The following is a 27,512-nucleotide window of genomic DNA, read 5'->3' on the forward strand; positions in this document are numbered from 1 at the left end:
AAAACCAACGTTTAGAAAACACATTTCAAAATTTGGTGGCTTTCCAGACAAGCTCAGTTAACATGTTGCGGTCTTAATCCCATAAAAATCTGTGTTTTGTTCTTTATAGAATCTATATGCACTATGTAAAAACAAATTATTGCAATTTAAATCAAATGTGCTCTTGTCTCCCATTTTTCTCATTCAGTCTTTATGCTAAGATAAGCTAAATCACTACTGGCTTTAGCCTTATTGTAGTCTCCCAGAAGCCAAAGTCTGATCAAAGTCTCATGTAAAACTTCATCGAATAATTCTAACAGTGTCCAATGCAAATTTATGCCTGTTGTCAATGGGGGCAACACACAAAATGGCTTCTAAACATCGCCCTCATGAGTCCCCATCACAATATCAGCATCTCTGCATGTGTGCATGTGTGTGTTGAAATGAGTTTACCGTCGCCAGACACCAAGTCTAATTAGCTGAGTTGGCGTGACCGTCATGGCGCATTAAATCAATGGGACTGTGCATACACCAGCTCTGGTATGGATTAGACATAGAAACCATCACATCTCTCACTGAAAACAAACACTGGTGCAAACCCATGCTGGTTAAACTACTGTTAATCTCATAAAGAAGCTACATCACGTTACCTAACTGCAGATCATGCTGTTGGCCAACTAATAGGAACAGAGTAAGCAAATGCCTTTCAGATTGACTTGTTCTTGTTTACATTCCTGTCTGCTTTAAAGCCACTGAGGGCTGTAATCTGACAGCAGATCTGTAGTTAGGGGCTACTTGTACTGTGGGGCAGGTGGGCTGTTCTCCCTGCAGTCACCCCACTGTGCCTTCATTTGCATACTGGATCAGATTATCATTACATTATGTATTCCAAGGACAAGTCTGAGTGTGATGGATGATTGGTGCAGTCTAGTAATCTTCACCAAGGTGCTTTGTCCAACCTCATATTTCTGCCTTGAAACTGAATAGCGGTGATCTACCGCTCTGCAGCTCCAGGGTCAGACTCTCAGCCCACGGCTCAATCCGCCATCAGCTGATATCTAAAATATCATGCACTCATTTTAATTTAATTATTTTACAGTCTACATTGCTTTTTATGTTTGTAGTCGTGGTCATACTGGTTGTTTCTGGAAAAAAGGTGTGAATATGTGGGTGTAAAATCAACATTTCCTGAATAAAAGAGAAAAATATTTGATTACATTTTTTTAAATTCACTGATTTCTACACACAAATGCCAAAGTTTCTCAAAAAAGATGCCCAAATTATATAAAAAATTTATTGCAAGTGTGCATAATATAGATTTACGCTCTTAACCTAACAAGCTTACAATTAGCCTACACACATCTTACAGCTAGCCTGGACATAGCTTACATCTATCTTACAACTACGCGAACTAACAACTAGTTTCTGTCTCAACTAACTTACTGTGTGCATTACAGTGTTATCTTACAACTAGCCCACAACTAGCTCAGCTATCTTACTTTGTGTTGTAGCAGTACATTAGCTTGATGTTTGAACAGATGAATTTAACTTGATGACAGAAGTTATTGCTCGTAAATGAACTTACGAACATTATTTAATCACTAATCCTGCTGCTTTTTGCTGTGATGGTCTGGAAGCTGATTTTAAGAATATTAAAATACGAGTTATTATATAAAACTAGCCAGATATATATATATTTTTTAAAGGTGCACTTCCTTGTTGCTGAAACAGAGACAGACAATAGGACATTCTTTCCATTTCTAAAATTTGTTCATCAAATGAAGGTGAGGGGGGTTTTATTCTGCTTCTGCTTTATATCTTTGATTATCTTTATCTATTTCCAGCTCAGATGGTGATAGAATAAAAAATAAAACATTTTAGTTCAAATGCCTGTTAGACCTGATATATTTTCTAATAGAGATTATAGGTAATTCTGACATCTGATATCGTGAGATAAGCAGTTTTTGCAGTTCCCATCACCAATAGATAATACAGACGACGAATATGGCAGCAGGAGTGGAATAACAGGCCCGTCCACATAGGATACGTGTGATTAAGGGTGATAAGATTTATCTGTGGTCCTGGTTACACAGATGGAGTTACAAAAATAAGCTGCTGCCTGGTTACAGGATATGCTCTGACTGACGCAGACACCATTTTGGTGTGTGTGTGGTCCAAAAAATGGCCTGAGGTAGCAATGGCATCGAGGTCTATACAACATGATATACATGTGTGTTAGTGTGTGTGTGCAGGTGTGGACAGTTGGAGGTGGTCATTTCAGATGTGAATTTAATCATTAATATGAGTGCAAAATGAAATGACCCCCCTGCTCTCCCAAAAACCTCAGACTGCACAGACTACAAATATTTAACCCTCCTTTTTTTCCGACCTCCCCCCTCCTGCTAATAATTTCTGGACGGCCCCTTATAAGCTTCTAAAATAGATCAGCTCTGCCCTGAAACATGTTTATGTTAAGCTTTTATTGCAGCTTGTATTATACTTGTTTTGCTTCATTACATTTATTTGATAACTTAGGTTACTTCGCAGATCCAGATTAATTCTACAAAATATAATCAACCAATAATTATGATGTATTATCATAGATAAGACAAACTTTATTGATCCCTGGGAAAAAATTCACAAACTACCCAGCGGCATAATTAAAAAGAGCCCCATCTCTACATGCTGCAGCATTAAAGTGATGAACTCATTATAATCAATAATTACAATTAGTAGTATATATTATTCTGAAATGAGCCATTCTGCATAATGAGTACTTTTGGTACTTCAGGCATAATTTGGTGTTAAAACTTTTAAAGTTTACTTCAGTAAAAATCTGAGTTTTTACTTGTAGCAGCCTGTTTCCACACCGCAGTGCTGTTATTCTCTCAGCTGTCGACACTCATTCTGCCTCCCTGTCCCTCTTCAGAGCTATTCCTTACCTGTCCACCAGGTGACTTTTCTCATTTCACTCATCTGCCCTGCAATCACCTCATTCCCCTCACCTGAACTTGCCTGCCCATTTCTCCACCTGCACCTCACTCCCTCATCAGTCACTCATAATATGTATGTATCCCAGCCCAGATCCATTGTTCCTCTGCCTGTTCGTCTGAGCTGCAATGTAAGTCATGCCTTTGAGTTCCAGCCATTTATCTGATCTGGTTTTTCCTGTTACCTGGATTTACCTGGATTTTCACCTGCTGCCTATTTATCACCTGCCTGCCTGCCTTGCCTCTCTGTATTTGTTTGCCCGTTTGGACTGCCTTCCTGGTTCCTCTTATCCCACCAAATAAAACTAACAGCAAACAACAGCAGTGGCATCTAAAAGCTAGAAATAACAGACTCAAAGCTCAGAAACATTCTATTAACTGACTCAGTCATGCTTTTGTCATTGATTAAATGTTTGAACGTCACAAAAGAAATCACCTCTGGCATCTGGAAACAATTCAGTAATCTTAATATTGCGTAACCCTTTTCACCATCGGCTGGTGATTGGACTTACACTTTATGAAAGGATCTTTAAAGCATCAACCCTTTCAACACCTGAAGGGAAAATTGTGAAAGAGACACCTCATAAAAACACTTGTCTAGGGTCATGTCTGATCTGTCTCACTTTAAATTTCAATGAGAGGCTAGCTGGTTAATGCAGGTATGGAGACCCTCTATTTCAGTCATATTAGTTAAGCAGTCTTTACTGTGTCACAGTACTTCAGTTTAAGATATACATTGAACAGTCAACAATTCACATGAACCCACAAGATGGAAAAGTAATAAAGGGAAAGAAAAAGCCGTGGTATTTTAATTAATTTGTCCGTTGTTGACCCCTCTTTTCGTGCACTTTCGTCCTCTAAGCAAGCTTGCATTTAATTTTCGCTGGCGCGCTTAACGTTGAGGCTCGTGAAGAAACTGAACAACGTTACCTCCGTATGACGAAAGCAGAGCAGGAGCGTCTGACGTGAACGGGACAGCAAGGCTTCCAAGTGTGGGGAAAAGAACGGCGGCAGCTCCGTGTCTGACGAATACCGGACCGCAGCTCCTCACCAGAAAACGTCCTCAACTGAAGAAACCACCGCGTCGACCACTGAAGCTCTTCTCCCGCAATGATGACCACGCGCGGCTAGCCCTGCCTAAGCTAGCCCTGCCTAAGCTAGCCTGTCCTAAGCTAGCCTCCTCAGCTGAACTCGGTTCACGTCGGAAGAAACGCACCGCGACGACAGTTAACAGTCCCAAGCTCACAAACTCAACAGCGCTTTGGTCTGCAAACAGTCCATGTACAAAAATACACATTAACACAACAGGGTCTGCATCAACCCCCACGGGCGGAGCTCCCTGCTTCACGCTAGTTTTCCCTCTCTCCACTACCGCGAAAAAACGTACAACACAGAGGTCAGAGGTCAACAGGAAATCAAGCCCTTCCAGGTTATTAATACTCAAACGTCAACACCAATTGTTTCTTATCTCTTTATGGACTTTGTGAACCATGAAATCCCTTTAGAAAGTGTATCTTAACAAAAAAAATTGCATTTTTACCATCACAGAATCTGTGTATTTATAACCATGAACTATAAAATGATCAAATCAAACCATGTTTAGATTAAATTCAAAATAACTGATGTCAGTCAGGGTATTACAGATCATTAAATGCACCCTCTACTTGTGAGCAAACATGGCTGTAAATTTGACAAAGACGCAGTTAACGTGACACTATTTTAGTCAAATAAAGTCTGTATTTAGCTTCAGTTTGGCCATATTTCCATCTTTTAAAGGTCCTTTGTTTCCATAACAAAACCTCCTTTTTGTGAGAGCTTCCTTCCTATTCAGGCCCCTGACAACAGACAGGAAGTGGGATAAGGAAAGCTTAAAATTCCAAATTTATCTTTGCAGGAAGCTAAATGAGCACTAAGAGAAATTATGACCTCCCCCTCGAGGACTGCGAGTCGTCTGTGGACCAAATTCAACATTAAAACTTTGGATAAACATCTGTGTCAACATCCTGCTGCTGGACAAATCTACTGGAATACAACTGGAGTCAACACGATGGGAACGTTAGAATTCAGTCTTTTGTCGAGGATTTACACAAAAGTATTGAATCAAGGAAACAAGAGGTAGTAAAGTTGTCAAACTGAAATCAAGTAAGTGCTGTGGATTTATATTAAGATTATTTTGACAAAACTGCTTAATTTCGAAGGTGAAGAATCAACTTTCACACTCAACCTTTAATTTCTGTTATTGTCATTCACAGCAAAGAGAGTAAAAGCTTTAATAATCAACAACACGAAGACTTAATCCTCTCAAAAAACGAATTTAATCAAAACAAAACGTTGATTCATTAACAAGTTTATAAAACAGTGATTTAGTTACATAAATAAATCGATCAGTGTATCAAATCTTAGTTTCAACTTCATGAACATGTTGACATGGTTGTACAATCATTTACCTAATGTAATAAATAAAAGGGAGCAAACGCTGCTTCTAAACAAAAAGGAGCTACGAACAGACCTCTAACGAGGGAACAAACAGACAACACTGAGATGAAACAAGCTTTTAAAGCACAGAATACAGAGCCGGTTCAGCTGGAACTTAAAGACACTACAAGGTCGTAACCAAAGTCGGTTGGCGTAAGAACAAAGTTTGGTAGTTAGAACTCCCATTTGGTTATTTTAAAGCATTAAGACAAGGCAAGAAAGAAGGCTGTTCTTGTGTGAGGAATTCGAGAGAGAAAGTAAACTGAAGAGGAAAAATAAAATTAAAAAAACACAAAAAGCATTAAAAAAAAAAAAAAGTGGAACAGTCGAGACCTACAGTATAGAGCAACTTTCTGTCCTGCACAAAGTCGAGATGTCAGAGGAGGAGGCGTGGACAACACCGGGCGTCAAACAGAGCTTTGTTTTGTGACCGAATCGCCGCAGAAGAGACACGAGGGCAGATTTTACTGGGTGAAACACGGCAGCGGTTGCCAGCGGTTATGTTGTTGCCGCTCTGCCTCCACAGTCGTCTCTTTCTCCGACTCCTACAATCCTCAATACGCCTCTGTGTTCAGGAGAATGCACACTTTGCATGTCCGCTTCCCGTCTCACCACTGGCCGGTTTTTTGCAGTTCATTACATGTCTGCAGAGCCAAACCAGCCGGCGTGCACCACAGTCTGAACTGGCCCCTGATGCAATGCAAGGCGAACGTTTTGAAGTCCTTCTGATATGTTTTTTTCTTGTACTGCAGCTTCAAGTATTGTGCCTTACATAGAATATTCTGTCATAAATTAGTTAACATATACATTTTTTTTTTCAATATTCAGACATATACTTTCATATATACAGGACAATAAAATGCTTTTGTTCTCTTTTTTTGTCAGCTTTTTTAAGAGAAATCCCTGAGAATGTATGTTGACAGTTCCCACAAGAGCAAGCACTGTGACAGTTTGTGTTTCTGAGACAAACGTGTCCGTAAAATAAGCATACTGGATGTTTGAGACAACACTGCAAAGCCGAAACAATCAGCCTGAAGGTGGCAGCAAGAAATATGGACCCAGGAAATGAATTCTGATTGTGAATTTGGAGTTTTTCTTTCACTTCACCGAGCAGACGGGTGAGGACCTGGAGGGGAAAGAGTAAAGCTGGATCCTTAAAAAGAGGTACTTGTCACTTCAGATGGAGTTGCTCCTTTTGGTTTAAAGCCATTTGTCTTCTCTTTGAGGCTGTGAACGTTAGCTGAGGGAAGTAGGAGGAGTGCAAGGTGGACATTTTGCCACTGGACAGTACAGTTTATACTCAGTGTAAAACTCTTACTCTCGCTTTCATACATAAAGGGAAACTTCCAGGACTCGACAGTTCTCTCCTCTGAACTTAATGGTTTTATACACATCAACACCAGCTGTTGCTTTTATGGTTTACAGTGTTTTTTTTTCTTCTTCTTCAGTTTCAAACTTGTCCATCTGCGCTCATGCTCGGCCACAATGAAAAGACATATTCACTGTGAATGTATACGACTTTTTCCGCATCACAGTCCAATTATTTGCCTTCGGTCAATTGTGTTCATCACGTTCGACCCCGCGGTGCCAAATTATAGAATAAGATTTGCATGAGCGTTGTTTTGGGAGGATTTTCACTTCAAGTCAGAGAGGATAAAAAAAGGAGACTCAAAAAAAAAAAAAAAGGTCGATTTGGTCATTTGATCCTCTTTCAACCAAACCTCTCTCGAACGAGCATCATGAGTTTCTTCTTGCCCTTGTATATCTGTTTCAGGTTGTCTATGAACTGCGTGAACTGGATGTGTCCGTCGTGCGCCATCAGAAACGTCTCTCTGGCTTTACTGAGGAACTCGATGAACTCGCTGTAGTGGCGTGGGCTGATGTGCGTCAGCCGGGAGTGCGTGGTGTTGATGTAGGCCCCGATCGTGGCGTCCAGCAGCTGCCTGAGCGGAGCCTTGTCCAGAGGCATCAGCTTCCCAGAGTTCCTGCGACTGTGCAGCGCCACCATGCCCGGCGTCGTTAACGTGCACCGCCGCAAAATGTCCGACAAGACGGTGGCACATTTCACGCTCTTCACCACCAGGGGGATGACAGACGCCAGTTCGTTTTTCCCCAGCGAGTGGCTGAGAGCGCACGCCCAGAGCACGTCGTTGATCGCCGGGTGTGTGTCTTGGTTGTAGCTGAGGTTCAGGTGAGTCATGGCTAATGTTGCTAGTTTGTACGCCCTCATAGGGTAACCGCGGTGCTCCATGTAGCGTGCGATTGTAAACAGCTGCGTGTAGTTCATTCCCGTGGCGGCTGAGTCCAGTACAATCTGATAGGCTGTCTCAAAGGCAATGTGGTCCTTCTCGCAGAGCGTCAGAGCTGAGAGGGCACAGTTTTGGGGGTCCTTCATGGCACACTGCAGGGCCAGGGTGCGGGCCGAGTTGGCCAGGTTCTCCTGCTGATGGCAGTCCAGATGCAGGCGGACGATGGTGCTGTTGGACATGACGGTGCTCGCCACGACGCTGGTGGCTTCGGTGGGGGTGAAGAGGGTGAACCAGCTCTGCATGATGCTGTCCAGCGCAAACACACCTGGACAGAGAGGAACAGGAAGGTTAGTGTCAGGTTTAGATCTCATGACGGAAAGTCTTCTGTCTTGGTGTTCCTCAGGGTTCAGTCTTAGGTCCTCTGATTCTTGACGTGGCCTTACGTTATATGAACCCTGATGAAACACCATCGCTGAATCCATAAACAATAAGTCTGGTAGCAATATAAATAATAAACTACACTAAAGCACCAAATGTGTATCAACATACACCTGAAAATAGCCTCCAACAATTGGACAATTTCCTCCTAACAACTGTTTGAATGTGAGTGAGTGTCTGGACAGGTTGGGAAAAACTGGGAAAATAGGAAAATGTCACAAGCCTTATCCTTTAATAAATAGATAAATGAAATAACTGAACATGCTGAATAAAAAGACTCCTTTTAGACTCTGAAGAGACCTTTATTTTCAACATTAACTTCAATCCTGAACTGTTGAACTCAAAGTCATTCAGACGAAGTTCAACAAACAAAGTGCATCACTGGTCTCTGGCCTTTTACCGTCTAATTGGAGAGCCTGTTTCTAATTCTCTGATATTCTACGGCCTGGCCTCACACTACATCACCCACTGGCGTCCTCTCAATGCGTCCATTCAAACTGAGCTCACAGAAACAGGGACTCCTTGTCACTCCCCCACATTCACAAGAAATCATCTGGGAGGAGGTTTCCCCCTATGAGCGCCGTCCCTCTGGACACCGCTTCCTGTCTACTTCAGGGAAATCAGCCGCTGGGGTTCAGTATTCAAACCAAACATGAGGCCCACTTAATCAGTCAGGAGCCCACAATCTTCCATAATTAGTGCCCTGCCAGTCATTCCTTCCCCCTGCCTGCCGAGAGCTCTCCAAAATCCACTTTTAAGGTCTTGTGAAGTTCATTAAACCCCGCCCCTGAACAGGAGACGACCAATCATATCTTAGAGAGATGTTCAGTGTCTCAGTAAGTAACTAATTACATTTACTTGAGTACTGTACTGACGGACATTTCTAGGTACTTCTATTTATCATGACAATTTTCAATTTATGCTACTTTATACTTCTACTTCACTACATTGGAATATTGGGAAATATTGTACTTAATACTAGACTACATTTGTCACAGTTTATATGATGTCTCAAGGCATCAAGGGCATGTTAGCTTGGCTGCTTGCTTTTGTTTTTTTTCTGTATGAAATCAAGGACCAAAGTGGTAAATCTGCCACCGTTAGCGCTGTTAGCTGCACACATGTCATGCGAGGTTCATTTTCTTTTCGTGGGAAAAGTGAACTCACCAGCCTCAGTCGCACAAGTGACCAGCCATCGCACCATCTCTCTCCTCCGCCAGTTCAAGGTAGACAGCGTCATTCTCATCACCTGTAAGAAAAACACGACGCTGGCTCTGAATCCTCACGATGTGAGATGTGTGTTTCTGTGTGTGTGCTTCTGTGTGTGTGCGTGTTGTGTACCTGAAGACCCAGCTCCAGGGACACTTTGAGCAGCGTGATGTCCGGCAGGCTGTCCATGAGGGTGGCGATTTTGAAGGCATCCTGGGCCAGTTTGAAGATGTGGGATGCAGAGTGGATGTTCTTCTGGATGGACTCTAACACTGTTTCTAGCCTGCGAGCATCGCCTGGTAACACAACAGACAATCAGACAGTCATTCTCATCTCCCAGTGCAAGCTCAGCTTTTTCTCTACATGACTGACTTTATCTGATATTTAACAGGATCGTTAAATCTCCGTATTTAGCTCTCAGGACTTTTGTAGCTTCTTCTGAATCTCTGTAGTTTTCGTTCATCTTCATAACTTTCATAATTTCACCTATCAGTCGGATCAGAGCTTCCACTTCCTGCTTCTGCTCCTTCACAATGAAAACTTTCCATGCTTTTATTGTGAAGCAGCTGTTTGTAAGCTGCTTTCATCACTGGAGTTCAAGGAACTTTATTAGCAAAGTTACTCTTCAATAAAAACTGGTCAAATGGGCTGCTCTTAAAAAGCATCCAATTCAGCCTTAGAGGGTATTAAAAAGTCTTTCATGTCATTTATGAAAGTCTAAATTCTTCTTACTGAAAATGTGCTTTATAAATAATTACAGGCCTTATTGTTGCCACTGGTTTTCCATCGTTCTTTGGCTGCTTCAATGGTGAAAAAGGTAATTAATTGTATTCCATGTGGTTTTAAAAAGGCCTCAGAGTGAATTTGGTGAACGCTGCAGAAACTCTGGCGTGGCCTGAAGGGTTGTGGTTGCTCACGGCTCAGCTCAGCTAACCGCTACCCAAAAACAGGAGCTGGATTTTAATCGTCCTTCGAGTGTTTGAACAGCTATAAACACTTTTGCCGGAGAATGTGTGAGTACCTTTAGCAGCAGTGAGCATGGTGGAGGCCAGTTCACACTGTTGGGTCTCTATGTGGCTGAGAGTGAACCAGCGGGGGAGGCGGTTGGGCACCACGGACACTATATGGTGAGGCCGAGACAAGTCACCGGAGGGGGCGGTGGACTCCAGGACCGGCAACCTGAGCGCAGAGAAAACAAAAACTTTATTAGTTCTTTACTGGACGTAAACACAGAGCAGCTGGTCCGTCGACTCAGATGAACGTTTCATGAAGGTAAAGAAGTTATGGAGGTGCAGCCTTCCTTTTATAGCATCAATCAATAGTTTTCATCCACACCTCAGCTCAGGTGGATCTTCGCCTCAGGCCACGAGCGCCGAGAATAAGGATGAGTTTAAAAATAACAGCTCGATCCCTTTTCCCCCAAACGCTCTCCTGTTATATCCTGTTATGGCTGCTCTGATTCCACGTTTCTGCACTCTAATATTCCTGCTTTGTGATTCCAGTCTGGTATTAAAAAGATATAAAGATTTACATATCATAAAAATCAAAAGGGTTTAATTTGGGCGAGAGGAAATAAAGTTTCGTAACACCCGTGGCGGTCAGGGAGGAAACCAACAGCACGTATTTATTATTCACACATTTTATAAAACTCGTTTTCAGCAGCGTTGAATTATTTAGTGAATATTCCAGCAAAAGGAGGTTTTGTCATTAAACAGTGCCCCAGATAGCTCCTAAATCTGCCTCTCCTTTCCTTCTCTGTCTCAGGACCCATCACACACAAACCAAATGAGACTTAAAGAAAGCAGAGGAGCGCTTACGTCCAGACCAAAGCAGGGCAGTAACTTCCTGTCGCTCTTTATTTCTCCTCGTCCTCTCATCACTGACAGAGCGAGTAAATCTTAAAGGAGCTTTGACAAATCTGTGTGGCAGCAAAGTTAACAAGGTTTTTCTCTCGGAGCAAACTTCCTGTTGTCATCGACTCGTATTCATGCTGGTTCTGTCTGATTCTGTTTGTTTCAGTTTGGCCTCGAGCCGCTCGCAGGAATCCACCGATTTCATCATTTAACGTTATGAGAGAGAAACGCTGCTGCCTGTTTTACAGCATCTGAAGACAAAAGTTTAATTCCTGTCTGCTCACACGCTTCATGGAAAGAGTTCATTCATGTGTTCATCCACACTGACGGCATGAATGCACATTAAAAACACAGAGATTACCACTGTGGCTGTACGAAGGCTTGAGCCTCTTTACGTTAATCAGACAGACCAACGCGTTTGGCTGCCGTCACATTAACATAATGAGTTGTCGGAATCAGAATCAGCACCAGGATACTTCTATCCCATCGCAGAACGAGGTGAATAAAACAGAAACAGAAGATAAGAAATATCTTTGAGAATATGTAACAATATGTAAAAGAAATGTAGAAATATGTACACTGTACTACAATATAAACCAAACATAAATAATAAACAATACAAAATGTGTAAACTATGTCTAATATGCTACAATAAATATTTACTGTCTACTTAGAAATACATCTGTTGTGTAGTACTAGTGTTCAATACTAGAATACTAAAACTATAATAATAACAACAGTGATATTAAGGCTACAGTAATAATAGTATATAGTAACATGTAATAAGAATAATACTAGCAGTCGTAGTAGTAGTAGAATAATGCAGTATAAATATGCAGTATAAATACTACTAAATACTAAATACTACATATACACCACAGTAGTAAAGGTGTGGTGGGACACATCACAGATTTAAATGAGGCGGGGCTCGACTCACCGCATGGCCCTCAGTGCAATTTTGTACGCCAGTTCGGCATCATGAGGTAGCAGAGAGGTGAAGAGATACTTGGCGAAGGTGTGCATGGGGACGCTCTCTCTGTAGACCAGCTCCCCCAGACCGCTGTAAGGACCAGCTGGAAGAAAGACAGAAACCAGGTTCAGGCTCTGCAACGTCAGCCTGAAGGGCTTTACTGTAAAAGCACAGATTTCAGCGAGCGGCGCCCAGTTTGTTTGCTCACATGTGACTGGACGGCGACCTTGTGCGTGAGATTATTTCCCAGCCTGTTTGATATCGCTGCTTAAACACAGGCTGGTCTGAACAGTTTGACTCAGAGCGATGATCGCTTTGTTAGTCAGCCGCCGAAAACGCACTTTGTCATCACAGAACGTCCGGAAAACACCACGAGAGGAAGAGTCGACCAGCAAACAATCAGCAAGACCATCCTTCAGGTCTCAGCTCAAAGCTCATTGGTTCCCCCTGAAATCCATTATGTTGTTTCAAATAGACCAAACTTCCTCAAACAGCTGTAGATTTTTAACAAACAGTAGACTCACTAGACTGCACCAGAAACATTCAGCAGAAAAACATATTATTATTATTTATTAATGCAAACATTTAGATTCCAGGGAAATCTGAAGCGTTCATGGTGCATGAGGGGAGCAGAGTGGCATTAAAAATACACTCTGGGTCTTATAAAGATTACACTTTGCTCAATTTTGCGTTTTGTTGTTTAAACATGAGGAAAATGAGCCGTTAGGAGGAAACAGTGAATCTGCTGGGGACTATTTTCAGCAGCGGATTAATTATTTGGTGCTCTGGTGAGTATTTCTGGCAGCTTTCTTCTTCTCAAATGTAGGGCACATGCAGAGTATTGTACATACAGCAGACAGATTACAATACTTAAGAATGAAGTAGGGATGTGTGTGTGTGTGTGTGTGTGTGTGTGTGTGTGTGTGTGTGTGTGTGTGTGGGGTTTGAGTTTTTGGTGCATTACACTGAGAGAAAGTAGATTTTTTTTTAAATCACAAATGTTGCTTTTCATTACAAATGTGGTCTATAATCGAGCATCAGAGGCTGACAGGATCAGTGTGGTGCTGGTCTGGATGTTTCTGATTTGTCGACAATAAAAAACTAAACTGAACCTTTTTCCTTGATAAGATAAGAGCAGCGACTTCCTCCACTTTACGACGACCGCCAAACAGAGGCGGCAGAAAACACATGTGAGGTGGAGCAGCTCTATCATTAGTGGGTTTGAAGTGAACCATGATGAGCCACATCTTACACACACACATTCACACAACGTCAGCAAACACACTGACAATGCAAACAATACACTCACACAACTGTGAATGCACAAGTGCAAACATTCAAAGTGTAAATGTACACAAGCGGCACAGAACGCACACTAAAGTACACAGAGCTAACACAACAGCGCACACTTAGCGTAACAGATAGTTAAAGCACAAAGAGCCGGCTGTGGTGTGAAGGGAACCTTCCTGTGTGGATAATGTGTCGTTCATGGGTTCAGTGGGGGTTAGGCAACAGAAATGTTTAAAGAAGTTTGACATTTTGTCAGATAGAGAAAGAAAATAGTCGAATATGAAGCTGGAGTCAGGACATGTTAGCTTAGCTTAGCACAAAGACTGGAAATGGGGGGAAACAGCTAGCCTGGGTGTGTCCAAAGCTCACAGAATCCACCTAGCAGCACCAAAAATACTTTGGTTTATGAATAAATACCTGCAAATTAATGACTGAATGCTTGATGCTAATTACCAACTTTAGCATGCTAACACGCTAAACTAACATGATGAATATGATAAACGTTACACATGCAAAACATTAGCATTTAGCACAAGAGTACAGCTGCTAGCATGGCTGAAAACTCTCAGGCCTGCTGACATGCTGTGATGTCAGAATGAGTTCAGAAGGAAAATATCTAATAATTAATTTCAATATCGATTAACTGTTTCATGTAAAATGTCTGACCGACAGCACAAACCCCGACGGTATTAAAATGAATATCATACGAGATGAAGAAATCCTCACATCTGGGAATCAGACGTTTGAGTCTTACTCACCCTCCAGAAGGAAGACGGCTTGTTTCCGGAAGATCTTCACCAGCGTGTCGTCCAGGTCGACTTCTTGAAGCCTGGTCAGGAGCTGGTCTTCGCTGCGACACACTTTCTCCTGGGCGTAGAGGCCGTCCGGCATCACCCTCTGCTGCCCTAAACCAATCAGAGCCGTCTCCACGGCCAGCGACACGAACGACTCTCCTTCCTTCAGGAAACGCTGCGCCGGGAAAACGGGATGCTCCGTCCTCCTTCCTGAACCCGGCGAGCCTGCGGGGGACGCAGAGAGACGGGGGGAGACAGGGTGAGGGATGACTGCGGGAGGAAAATGTTCCCTTTAGGCGGCGGATTGAGCCGAGTATTGATAAATCTATTGATCTATTTGTCCATTCTGGTGTTCTTTTTCAGAGTGTGTTCTCCTGAGGACGGTAATCATGTGTTTTAATGGCTTAATGATGTCTTGGCAGAACTCACAGCTCATCCCAGGGGGGTTAACAGTCCCTCGTGAATACACACACACACACACACACACACACACACGCACACACACACACACACACACACGCACACAAATAACCGAGTGCTCGGAGTCTTAATTGAAAACTTTCGCTCCACTTTTCCACGCTGAGGCTTCATCAGTTCGCCTCCTTTCGAGCAGAAACAAACGGTGAGCGAGACCAGACGTGACCATCTTTTCTGGCTGAAGTCTGCTGAAATTCGTCTCGCTGAGCCCCCCTGCATAATTAATGCATTTTAATTGGAGTGTTTTTCCTGCTGCATTTCTTATTCATGAGCTGTTATTGGAGGATGACTGGAGGCCAATCAGCACGTCTGTGTCATCACTGCTGATTGCAACCTGAGGGCCTGCAGCTCTGACAGGAAGACGCAATCACTGCAGTGTGAACGTCTGGATCGCACTCACAAAATCTGTGTTTGTCTGCACTAACTGTCATTGGTGGAAAGTAACCTAGTACACTTAAAGTACTATTACTTGAGTATTCCCATTTTCTGCTTCTACTTCAGTACATTTCAGAGGGAAACACTGCTCTGTTTTCGCTCCAGATGCTTCAGATCTCACGTTAAAACCATCGATACACTTAGAAAATAAACAGTCTATTTGAACACAGCAGCTATTCGATCATTTACACGAGGTGATGCAGTGAAAAGAGCAGGCTGAGGACGCTGTGGTGGATGAAAGGGTCAAACACAGGATTTTGGTGTGAAACCAAAAGCTCCTTTTTTTTAAGCCTTTTTGTTTTAAGTTTTCAGTCACACTTTGGTAAAAAAAAGAGCCACTTTGGTAGGTTAGGAAGCGGTTTTAGTCTGGGTGCAGATGGCATGTCGCTGCTCACAGCATCTGCCTCAAATAAAACCTTTTTGGCTTGTGCAACCTTACATAAAAATAGCATGAGTTTGGGGTTTTCTGCGTGTTTGAGATGATTTATTTCAGTTTAACCAAAGAGAGGAAGTTTGATTTGAATACAGCTTAAAGCCCAAAGAGGTGAAATCATCCAGTGTGTCAAACAAACAGCAGAGAGAAAGGTTTGTGCATCAGACTCTTCTTTTCTTTGGCTCTCACGATTTAACTGGTGGCCCTCTGGTGGGACTCGACCCCTATGTTGGGAAGCACTGGACTAAACTAGCTCACTGTATGTAAAGCAGTTTGACCTGGTTCCACCCTGAGCAGCAGACGCACATCAATACATCAGTATAGGATCATCCATCAGGCTCAGGGGCCCATTTTCTGCAGAACGAGTACTTTTACTTCAACAGGGGGTTGAATGCAGGACGAATGCAGTATTTCTACCGTGTTGTACTGGTACTTTCACTTAAGTATGAGTGTTCCCGTACCTGAGAAGTCGAGCAGGGCCGCGGCCCCGTCCTCGCTGCCCCGCCCCGCCTCCATGAGGGTGCTGAACAGTGTGCTGATGGGGTCCAGAGGGTGGCCCACCCAACCCTCCAGGTTGGTGACTGACGTGACGCCTTTATGGAGCGGATCTGCAGTAACACACACACACACACACACACACACACACACACACACACACACACACACACGCAGGAACACGGTGCAGGGTTAAAAGTTACATTTAAGACTGTTTAACATATTTTTAACATCACAGAGAATACAATCTGTTTCTTCTTTCAAGGTCACATCAGTGAAACAATGATGGAAAACCAGCAGCTACACAACAATAATTCTTAGTAATATAATTGATCAGTTCACCTGACCTGGAGCCAGATAGGTGGCAGAACACTGAGGGATGAATTCAATTAAAAACTAATGAATTAATGCAAGATTTAGCTAAATTCCCAGTCGTGCTGGTGTTTGAAGAGCCGTCTGAACAACAATCCCATCTCAGTTCACAGACGTTTAACGTCTCCCAGCAGCCGACCGAATCACCAAACAAGGAAAATATTATTTGCAGTACTGAAGTCTGGGCGAGTGGTTTTCCCCGTTTGTGTCTTTCTTTATGTCTCTTTTTACTGTTTTGCAGCTCTTAGCACAGACTTATTTTCCATTTTCCTTCATTTTTTGTTTTGTTCCCTGAAAACGTCTGAAGAGGCACATTCAGGGAAGAATACGACCAGTTTAAGCTCCGACTATAAATAAGCTCTAACTTTATTTTCTGTGGCTGACAGAAGTGTCCAGGATGAAATCACGAAAATGTGGACATTTATGGCCCAATATTCAATGTTGTGACTCGTTTGGTGGGAAATGTGGCTCCTGGCAGCTCGTTCTCAGTTATTTCTGTGCAGTTTTGAATGAAAAACAGTTTTCTAAGGAAACACAAGCGACACCAGATTCATGCTTTTCATTCTCAACTGGCCTTCAAATATTTTATGAGCCTAAATACATAACAAAAAAAATCTAAATAAAAGCAGAAAACAAAAGGCTGAAGGACAAACTGACCTTTTCTGCGAGCTTGGAAGAACTCGAGCTGCTTCTGCTGTTGCCTCCGCAGCGTGTTGACCACAGCGATGGCCAGCCGGAGAGCTTCCTTGGGGTAACCATGTGACCTCAGGGCGTCCACTCGGGCGCATGCAGTGGGGACGTGTTCTGCATGAGGACAGACGGAAAGAAGAAAAGACATTTTGATGTCCACCTTCTGTTTCTTACTGATGTTATCAGGCCTCGCCTCCAAACCGTGTGCTCCTGCTGCCTCACCGTGCCACAGGGGCCACCCCCGGCCGTCGAAGAGGGAGCTGTCGTAGTTGTCATGGTAACAGTAGTTGGCGTAGTGGTCCTCGGTGATGATGTGCTGCAGGTGGGGGTCCTGCCAGTGCAGGTCGCAGGCCTCGATCGCCCGCGTGAACACCGTCCGGTGGGGCCGAGTCAGCGAATCTGCGAGAGATGAACGCAAAATGTCAGATACTGCGTGAGGTGGAAGACACAGGTGCATGCTGGGAAGTTAGCTCACAGAGGCTAGTACTTTAAAACCTTTAGACTGCTGCAGTTTGCATCAAAATGCATCAAAATGTCTCTCAGAGTCAAAACTCAGTTAACACCTTCCACACACATCACGCTCTTTGAGCTGCTAACGGCTAATTCAGCTTACGTTCACTGGTGCCAATCTGCCAAAAAGTGACCAAATACTGGTTAAAACAGGGGCTCAAGCTGTAACACAAAGTGTAACTCATGACTCCTCCGTGACATCATGCTGTACAGTAAGCATAATACCAGTGATAAAATGCATTAATATGAACTTGCTGGATCAGTATTCGGCTCCTAATGACACTTTTCTTTGGGGGCAGCTGTCTCGACTATCTGAGGGGGGTCCGCGGTGTCCGACTTCAAAAACCTGCACCGTAGCAGGTTTGAAAAATGTCGATAACACAACAAACGCTGGGCCATTACAGACAAAACAGCAGCAGTAATAACAGCCCCCGTCTCCTCATTCGAAACGGTTTTATTACCACCTGACAGAAACATTCATGTGTCTGGATTTTCTCTGATTTAGTGGAAAAAGCTGCAGGACCTCAACTGTGTTATTAGGCTCATTCTATTAGCCACACTAAAAAGGTAATAAGGCTTGCAGGCACAGAGATTGAAGGAGGGAGAGTTGATTAAAAGAGAGGGGGGAGGGGGGAGAAGGAAGACTTAACAGTGTTAATGCAGGAGGAGGAGGAGGAGTGGGAGGAGGAGGAGGAGGAGATGCTGCAGGAGAGAAGAAAAAGAAACCTGACGAGAAAAGATGTGATGTAGGAGAGGATTCTGGGATTAAAAAAGGGAGGAGACGTGTCCTCGGCCGGGTGTCATCTCACCTGGGTTGCCAGGAGGACCCTGGGGCAGAGCGTTGGTCAGATTGGTCAGCTCGCTGCCATGGTTACCGTCCTCCAAGGGGCAGACGTCCACGCCGTTCCACCTGCGAAGCTGTCGGAGCCAGAAGCCCTTCTGCTCGGGTTTGTAGTGGGGGTTCAGCACAATGCACATCCACAGGGCCCCTGCAGAGACACGTTCACATCCAGAGACATAAGGACACTCACACACTGTCCTCCTGCAGCAAGTTTGAGAAGCTGGAACAATAAAATGTTTTGACTAATTTCTGCTGATCAATTAATTGACTTTGTGACACAGGTGAGCCCTGAGCCCCGCTCTAATTATCAATCCCAACTTGGTCTCAGCGATGCAAAACAGCTTTTGAATGGTGGATAAATATGAGATAAATAACTGTCTGAACACCATTTCTAATTAGGTTTGACAGGAGACGGTTCTGTATTGTCTTTATTGTTGTCCAGGAGTCAAAGGAGACGTCTCCAACTGTCTTATTCTGTCCGACAGACTGTCCAACACCAAAAGAGATTCAGTTAGTGCTCGAAAACAAAGAAAAGCAGATGTTGCAGCTCTTTAAAGAAGCGGGTGAAAGTGAGCAGAAATCACCTGAACGGACGACTGTGGACGCAAAGAAGGAGGAACAATGAGCGTGATGAGGGATAAATGGGGGATGACAGATGACAAAATGAAGCAGGAGAAGAAAAGAAAGGAAGTGAAGTGAGAAAAAAAGGGAGGAGAGGTGAGAGGAGGGAAGGGGGAAGTGGGGGAGGGAGGCTGAGGATGGGGGAGGGGACAGGAGGAGCGAGGCTTTATCCTCCGTCTCTTTGTTAGGGCTGCTTCAAGGACAACAGCGTGGAGGGAAAACAGAGCGCCGAGCAGAGTGATGTCAGACACGAGTGACGAAATGCAGAGCAAGAATCTGCACGGCGGGGGGCGGCGGGGGGGTTACGGGCAAAGACACGAGACACAACAGAGGAGGAAGAGGGTGGAGAAGAAGAGCTGGAGCCTACAGGCTGCTGTTGTTTACATGTTGCATCATGTTGTGAAGCATTTTAAACGGGTTGTGTTCACTGAACACGTTTCAGCCGCAGACGGCCGTTTGATCTTTATCTGAGAGCGAAGACGCTTCTGCACCGCCGCCATCGCACCCGTGAAACACCAGCAAACAGAACAGGTGAATTTCAGAGGTCCGGGCTTCTGTTCCTGAAAGGGACGGCCAGCGTCGTCGTTCGATCATCAATCAACTTCAGCATCAATTAATCGTCCCATTACGTCCTCGATTAATCAATTAATCGCAAAGTCTATAAAATGGTGAAAATGGCCCATCACAATTTCCATGGCAACATTTAAAAAACGGCGGCGGCGGTGTAGTAAAGTGTAGTTACACACTCCTTTAAAGCAGATCTGTGTGTGTGTGTGTGTGTGTGTGTGTGTGTGTGTGGTACCTAGCTCATCCCACAGCTGCCTGTATTTGTCCGTGATGGTTGTTCCCTGTTGCCTCCACAGCGTCAGTCGGGGGTCGCCCATGAACTGCTCTGTGATCAGCGTCAACATGCGAGCTCCGTTGGAGTCCCTCATCTTCAGCATCTCTCTCACCTGCAGAGACCGCGGTGCATTGTGGGTAAGCGTGGCCGTACAGTGGCGCGATGTGTTTGGTGTTTGTGGGAAACGCTTCGGTTACCTTGCTGAACAGTAAGTTGAGCTGCTTCCCCGCGCCGTGGTACCCGCCCTGGGAGAGGAAGAGCTTGACCTGTTCCTGAACCTGCTCCTCGTCCAGATGCCAGCAGTTCTCATCGTCCACGCTGGCGCCCGCCGTCGGATCCGGAGCTCCTGCGCCGAGCAAAAGAAATCAGTCAGCAGCTGATTACAAGAGCTTCATCGAACTGAACCGATGCTGATTTTCAGTGATTAGTTCACATTCAGCAGAGGAAGAAGTACTCAGATCGTTTACTACTGCAAAAGTATCAATAGCACAGTGTACAAATACTCTGTTACAAGTACAAGTTTAATTGCATTTAAAATCTTACTGAAGTCATTATTCAGCATATTATAAATGAGGGTCATAACTATTGATGCTTTAATGTTGCAGGTGGTAAAAAAAGGCTAATTTTAATGTATTTTTATTCCTCCCAGAGTATCAATAAAGTTCTTCTAATCTTAATCTGCAAAGTAACTTAAGTTATCGAAGAAATGCAGCAGATTCCTGCTGAAATGTACTTGAGTAAAGGTACAGGCTGACCCTTAAATAGAAATCGGTGTTTTCAGGGAGGAGCAGACGTGGACGCGCTTACCTCAGCATAACGTTCACCTTTTACATTATTACATTACTGCAGTGCTGGTTTAAGCTTAAACACTGATCAATACCACAAACTCTGCAAAATCAGCAGCAATAACCAGCCTAGACCAGTGAAGAAGACGTCAGCGCTGAACACGAGGATTAAACCCACGAGATACATGAGAGTACTGAGGAGAAACAACCGAAGTACAACCTGATGCAGAGTACACAAACACCAGGTCCTCGCAAAGCAAATCCCCCTCAGACAGACACAATATTTACATGTACACACTCACTAAACTACAGTCACAATTAGATTTAAGGCGCTGAATTGTTTGTCTTTGCAAGAAAACTGTGTACATGTACACAAAGTGAACGAGGATTACTGCATGTACTGTAACACAAAGTGCTCCAGGTTACCACGATACAGCAAAGTGGAACATATGCTACTACAAAACATATCCCAAAATACTACCATTTACAATATATTCAAGTATCCAAAAGTAACCGAATGTGCCATAAAATACTACAAATGAGCACAACCTACTGTACTACATGTACCCACAAAAAGTATTTTATAAGTCTGCCAACAACGACCAGAATTCACCTTCATGTACCACTAATGTCATGATGAAATGACACAAAACACCTCGAAATGTCACAATTATACTACTACTGTATAATATCTGGTACTGCAGTGGTAAAAGGTACATCAAAGTACCACCAGAGTAATCCCATTAAGTACTTCTTAAATATTCTGTACAGTGAATTTTAAATTACAGGCATCATAAGACTTCATGGCTGAGCTGTTGTATCAGACTGCAGTAGACTGTGCAGGTGTTCCTAATAAAGTGGCCACTGAATCTTCATATTACAGGATATTCACATTGTGAAACTTCATGTTTCTGTTCATGAACACACAAAACAACAAACTCCTCACAAACTTTTCCTCACTTCATGCATATTCCTGCTGTCAAACTCGGCCTGATGGATGTGTGTGAGTGTGTGTGTGTGTGTGTGTGTGTGTGTGTGTGTGTGTGTGTGTGTGTGTGCACGTACTGTAGGTGTGTGTATGTGTGTGATTGCAGTGTTTCCCTCCTGTTCTCCCTAAACAGCTTGTTTTTCCTGCGTCGTCTCCCAGGATGGCAGCTTCCAGCTGGACCTGCACCGGTGCGAGAGGAGGAAATCTCGCACAGGTACCTGCTTTGACGTGTGTGTGTGTGTGTGTCTGTGTGTGTGTGTGTGTGTGTGTCTGTGTGTCTGTGTGTCTGTTTGTTGGTGCCTGTATTGCATGCATGTTAAAACAGGGAGTTCAGCCTGTTCTTCCACTGAAATCCAAAGTAACGACCCTGATCAGAGGCCTTGAACTCACCATGAACCTGGTTGATCTCAGAGTTCTGGGACAGTATCTCGTCGGCCAGCTTCTGCGCCGTCGGCAGCACCTCGGTGTGGTGCACGGTGATCAGGTACTGGACGAACTTCTGCAGCTGATCTCTGTTCATTTGGAATAGAGTCTCTGAGATGGGCAGGCGCAGTTTGACCTGCTCGGGCTTCCGTACTCGGTACAGTGAGAGCGCCACCACGTGGGCGCAGTAGAAGATGTCCTTGTTGCCGCAGCTGCATGTTACCGCTGTGATTTTGCAGCGGTCGAAGCTGACGCTCACGTTGCAGACCAGCTCGGGCTCAGAGGTCGTGGCGGGTTCCCTGACTGTGCCGCTGAGGTGGAACCCTGCAGGAAAACACAGAAAACATTCGCCGTCAGTCGTGAACTAAAAAGGCTTCATTTGAATCGACAACAGACTTTTGACCTGACATGTCATCACATACATACAAATAGCAGATAAAAGCAATATTAGCATCAATGTGGAGTCATAGTTTGCCCATGAACATTGGCTCTTTTAGCTCTGCTTTGGGTCTCCACCAGCTCCTCAGGGAAATATCTGCTTCTAAAATCTCCCACACGCCCACCAGTTTGTCTCTAACTGTGTCCATCTGCTGTGTGGTGCTGAGCAGGTTGTGTTCGGTGGGTTTTTAGGGGTTTTTCCCTGAAAACAGCCGCTTGCTGAGGCCTAAAATGACCCTGTCAGAGCGGAAAGAGTGAATCAAAACGAAAACAATGAGCTGAAAGTCACCAAAATGCTCCGTAGAGCTGATAAATCTCCGTAGGATCATCACGATGGGTGATCCATGATATCCAGATATTGATTATAGTCTCTTTAAATGCCAAAAAACTAAAAAAGGGTCCTTGAATATAAACACCGTTTCTGCCTTTGCATCTTTTTTCTGGCTGGTTCTTTGTAAAAGTTTCCCTCTTTAAAAAACATCAGGTCAGATCCTCGATGGCAATGTGGTTCAAGTTAACTTGTGGTCGGGAAAGAAAGAAAAAGAAAAGAAGAGAGAGAGAAAAAGAAAGAGTGAGAGATGAGTGGAGGAACAGGGAGGCGAGCGCAAAGACCCGAATATTCTCATTTCCTTTTCATTTCCCTTCCACAACACCTCCGGTGCTTACCTTACCCTGAACACCTCCACCCTTTGACGGACTGACGGGGTCACTCCACCGCAGGCAGAGAGCTGCTGTTCAACGGTGAACCTTCGACCTCTGACGGGCTAAAACCTAAACGTCTCTGTGTGTTCAGGGAAGCTGATTTCAACGTGGATGTGACTTTAAAGTCACCTCTTGAACTCTTGAAGGTTACGTATGGGAGTCTCTGACTGGAAACTGCACGCTTTCTGGTTTGAAGAGGAGGATATGTACCACCCATGACCAGGCAAGTACGCTTTCCACTGAACAAAAACCCATGACGAACACACGCAGCAGCTGCTCATGTGAACACGGCGAGTGTAAATACTGTGTCAAACCAGATGAGGCGGAGCAGACGGACTCGTGTTGGCAGAAGATGACTGTGCAGCAAACACTTCATGACTGACATTCTTCTGTAGTGACGAGAAGCAGGACGATTATGTGACTTTGTGGTTTCCAGCAATAGCAGAACTGATGCAAACAGAGTTTATCATGTGTGTTTGTACATTTAGCTCCATCAGTGTCTGTGCTGATTCAGTTTAACAGCTTTTACTTCAGCATAAGTCGCAGTAACAGTGCAAAAATACTCTAACAAGTAAGTGTTGAGTAAAAGTCCTGTATTTAGATATATTACGCATTTCAGACTAACATTGTATCATTGGATTTTAATTACTGATGCATTAATGTGTTCATCACTTTAACATGTATCTGTACGCTTAGTGAGAGGGCTAAATCAGAATTTATTTGAGATTAACTGATTCAAAGATGCTGATACGACCTCAGCAGCAGTACTACCTGCATCGTGTTGTCACGCAGACTGAGAAAGGTGTCACATGACCGACCGTGAGGCAGACGGTGACGGACGACAGACAACATTATCAGAAGAACCGGAGAAAATGGAGAACGGTCCATCAGCAGTCAAATCCTGTCTGGGAGCAGATTCAAACTGTCTTCTCAGAAGTGCAGATGCTTCATGTGACCGTCAGAAGAGCTGTTTGCAGTCTTCATGCTAAGCTAAGCTAATCAGCTGCTAGCTACATATTCACCGTACAGACACGAGGGCGGCGTCAAGCTTTCATCCGACACTCGAGCAAATGTGTTAAAACATCATCAGCACAGAGGTAACATCTGCTAACTTCAGCTGACATTAAGGTCCATTAAGTGTTTTCAATCAAGAATTTTAGGATTCAAGAAAAACAACACGTTTTATTTGTGAGATGAAGGAGCTGCTTCTTCTTTAAAAGTGACGAAGTCTGGCTTAAACGTGTAGAGTTGAGCCCAGTTCAAACATGGAGACCTCTGATAATGTCATACCTCCTCTCTTATTTCCTGTCTATAGCTGTCGACTATCAAACACAAGCAAAAATAAGGCTGCTGCTAACATTTCCTGTATCTAATTGCTTGTGACACCAGAGGTTCAACTGGGCCTCCGGTTTCAGCATCTGCAGCCGCGTCTGCCGCACGTCCACATCAGAGATGGAGCGTCTAAATCCTGCACGTGAGCACGGTGAAAAGACGCTGCAAACTCAGACTGTGGTGTTCATCTGTTCACGTTATGTAAGTCTGACTAACAGCTCAATATGTGCACAAAATAATATCAGCGCCATCCACCCCGGAGCATCAGCGGGGAGATTTGATTTCCACTCTGCTCAGACGCTCTCATGCATGTGACACGCACCGCAGAGCTGACACATATCACTCCCGAACACTGCAAACAGAGTGGGTGTTTGCTGGTGCGTGGTGGGCCCGTGTGATACAGAGCTGACCAAAAACAAAAGAGTCAGTGGGACGACGAGAGAGTATCAGAGAGCGAAACTTGTGCAGAGACAAAGAAAACAACATGTCACGTCTTGGTGCTGCTTTTCCTGCTGAGCAGACACGCAAACGCGCTGGATCACACTTACCACCGAGTCCACATCCTGCCGTTCAAACACACAGCAGTGTGGCGCTCTCCGTTACGCAGCCGTGCCCCGGTCATGCCTGGCCCACAGCTGAACCACTGACGTAACAGAAAGAGAGAGAGTGACTCGAGGAGGAGGAGGAGGAGGAGACCGCTGCGCTGCTGGAAAAATCGGTATGCCCTCAGCTGAGTGTGTGTGCACATGCAGGAGTGTATGCTTGGCGGCGAGCCAAAGCCCTGAGCTCAGCATTCTGTAATGCACTTCCTCTCTCCGTGTCTGCGCTTCACAGCTTGCATAATACAGCTCTGTGCGCCGCATGGCAACCAAACTTAACTCCTTCACTGCCAGCGCGGCGTGAAAACAGGGTTCCTGTAGTTCGGAGTTAAAGCAAAGTCCACGCAGAGTAGTTTCAGGCCTGTGCATCAGTCATACCGTCCAAAGCGTGAAGGCATGACGGGAAACCAGCGGGGACGGTTTCACAGTAATTCTAATAATGACAGAATTAGTTGAACATTTTGGGAAATATTTGCTTTCTTGACAAGAGTTAGAGAAGATGAATATCACTCTCATGTTTAATATGAGGCTGGACCCAGGGGACGGTTAGCTTAGCTTAGCATAAAGACAGGAAGCTGGGGCGAACAGCTGACCAGGCAGGAAGTAGTGCAGAACACAGCAACCGTGAAACAACAAACTAGATATAATGTGTTAATTCGTGAGCTTTACAGGTGCTGGTAGGTGGATTCTGTTACCTTTGGACAGAACCAGGCTAGCTGTTCCACCTGCATCCGATCTTTGTGCTAAGCTAAGCTAAGCTAAGCTAAACAGCTGAGTTGTATCGATCTTCTCGAGTAACTCTCAGATCTGTGGCAGGACGTGGATTAAACTAAAAAAAAAAAAAAGGATTAATCAGCCTCTATGCCACCGTTAAGATATTTGTAAATCAAATGAAAGACTTTTTAACACCGTCTAAAGCTGCTGTATGCAGTTTGTTTTCATACTTATCGAAGACCAGCAGATAACCTGAACACTGCCGCCTGGAAACTGAGGTTTAACACTTCACTCCCAATTAAGCCTGAGGTCGTCGACTTAAGGTGTCTCTATAGGATTCGGGGGGTGGGGTGGGGGGGGATTTAGTGGTTGAAAACAAGGCCGGGACGTTAGCCTGTGAAAGAGCAGTAGCTCAGCTCCCTACAGAGTTCCACCTATGAGGCCTTCGTGCCAGAGGCTGTACTCAGCATCGCCCACCGAAACTGTGGCTGCAGGGGGTCATTCTCAGCTATGTGGCCAAATCCTTCATTTAACAGCACACAAAGGCCAGATAGACCAACCATTCCCCCCCACACACTCCATTACCCACAGGCATACACACCAGTCAGCCATTCAGGCAGCTCAGCCTCCAAAGCTGGCCAATCAGGCGTAAGTGAGAGCTTCTCAGCCAAGGTGTACTGTGTGTATTGTGTGTGTACTTTTGATGACAATGGGGAACCTAATCTCTCCCCCGTGGAGATGCAGATGCACCTCTGTGGCTGCAGGAAGGAGAAGTAAACAACCAATCAATACTCACGATGTGTTGATTACCATCTGTCCTTAATGACTGGTTTCAGATCAGCTTCCCATCACACTTACACAGGTTTATGGTGTAGCTGCTGATGCTAATGGTTTCCTGTGATCCTGACATTGGCACCATCAAAAGAGACACGAGTCAGGCTGAAACATATTTCTGAACACTGATTGGATCTTCCATCACCAGGGCAGCTAATACTGATTATGTAAAGACTCAGTAAAGAGGATAGCCAGGTAACCAGCTGCTAACAATTAGCAACCAACAGCAAGCCTGTCAAGCTTTGGATTCATCCACGAGGCTGTAATAAGAGAAATATTCTGTATCTGTGTGATTATCTGCTTTAATGGAAGCTGCAAACATTAGCAAGCCAGGCTAACTAGCTTACTGTCTGCAGTAGCACCTAACCCTGCTTTACGTTCAAGGCCAAGATGCTGCGTCATCAGGGCTAACGTTAGCAGCTCCGCTCTGATCTTTATTAAAAGAAGAGGAAGTTTAAACTACACAGTACTATAAAAACACTTCAAAGGGGTTCCCTGTTTTTTTTTAAAAAAAGTCAGCTAGAAATATAAAAAAGTTAACTGAAGATGGCCTTTTTCAAACAACTCATGGTGTTAGCTAACTAGCTAGCTAACACTGTAACAGTTGCTGCTTCAGCCTGCAAAAATCATTGGCTGTAGACTAGAAACGAGAAGCTTTCTTTTATTTACTTCTGTTTTAATTTGCTTTCAAATTAAACTGACTTTTGAGTAGAAAATCTGGCACCGTTAATGCTG

General features: G+C 44.2%; 1 protein-coding gene across 1 annotated transcript in view; it reads right to left on the reverse strand.

The window, feature by feature from the left end:
• Nucleotides 1-5,461: 5,461 nt before the first annotated feature.
• Nucleotides 5,462-27,512, reverse strand: part of LOC143338137 (zinc finger SWIM domain-containing protein 6-like) — a 38,554-nt gene continuing 16,503 nt past the window's right edge. Inside the window, exons 2-14 of the mRNA XM_076758319.1 lie at nucleotides 22,126-22,482; nucleotides 20,160-20,308; nucleotides 19,924-20,074; nucleotides 18,469-18,648; nucleotides 17,372-17,548; nucleotides 17,117-17,263; nucleotides 16,054-16,200; nucleotides 14,212-14,472; nucleotides 12,131-12,266; nucleotides 10,362-10,519; nucleotides 9,473-9,636; nucleotides 9,299-9,380; nucleotides 5,462-8,018 (exon numbers count right to left, since the gene is read on the reverse strand). Of these exons, the coding sequence (XP_076614434.1) occupies nucleotides 7,156-8,018; nucleotides 9,299-9,380; nucleotides 9,473-9,636; nucleotides 10,362-10,519; nucleotides 12,131-12,266; nucleotides 14,212-14,472; nucleotides 16,054-16,200; nucleotides 17,117-17,263; nucleotides 17,372-17,548; nucleotides 18,469-18,648; nucleotides 19,924-20,074; nucleotides 20,160-20,308; nucleotides 22,126-22,482 (2,972 nt within the window). The 3' untranslated portion in view covers nucleotides 5,462-7,155. The remainder of the gene's footprint in view (nucleotides 8,019-9,298; nucleotides 9,381-9,472; nucleotides 9,637-10,361; nucleotides 10,520-12,130; nucleotides 12,267-14,211; nucleotides 14,473-16,053; nucleotides 16,201-17,116; nucleotides 17,264-17,371; nucleotides 17,549-18,468; nucleotides 18,649-19,923; nucleotides 20,075-20,159; nucleotides 20,309-22,125; nucleotides 22,483-27,512) is intronic.

This window comes from Chaetodon auriga, chromosome 19, assembly GCF_051107435.1.
Source record: "Chaetodon auriga isolate fChaAug3 chromosome 19, fChaAug3.hap1, whole genome shotgun sequence".
Classification (NCBI taxonomy): Eukaryota; Metazoa; Chordata; class Actinopteri; order Chaetodontiformes; family Chaetodontidae; genus Chaetodon; species Chaetodon auriga.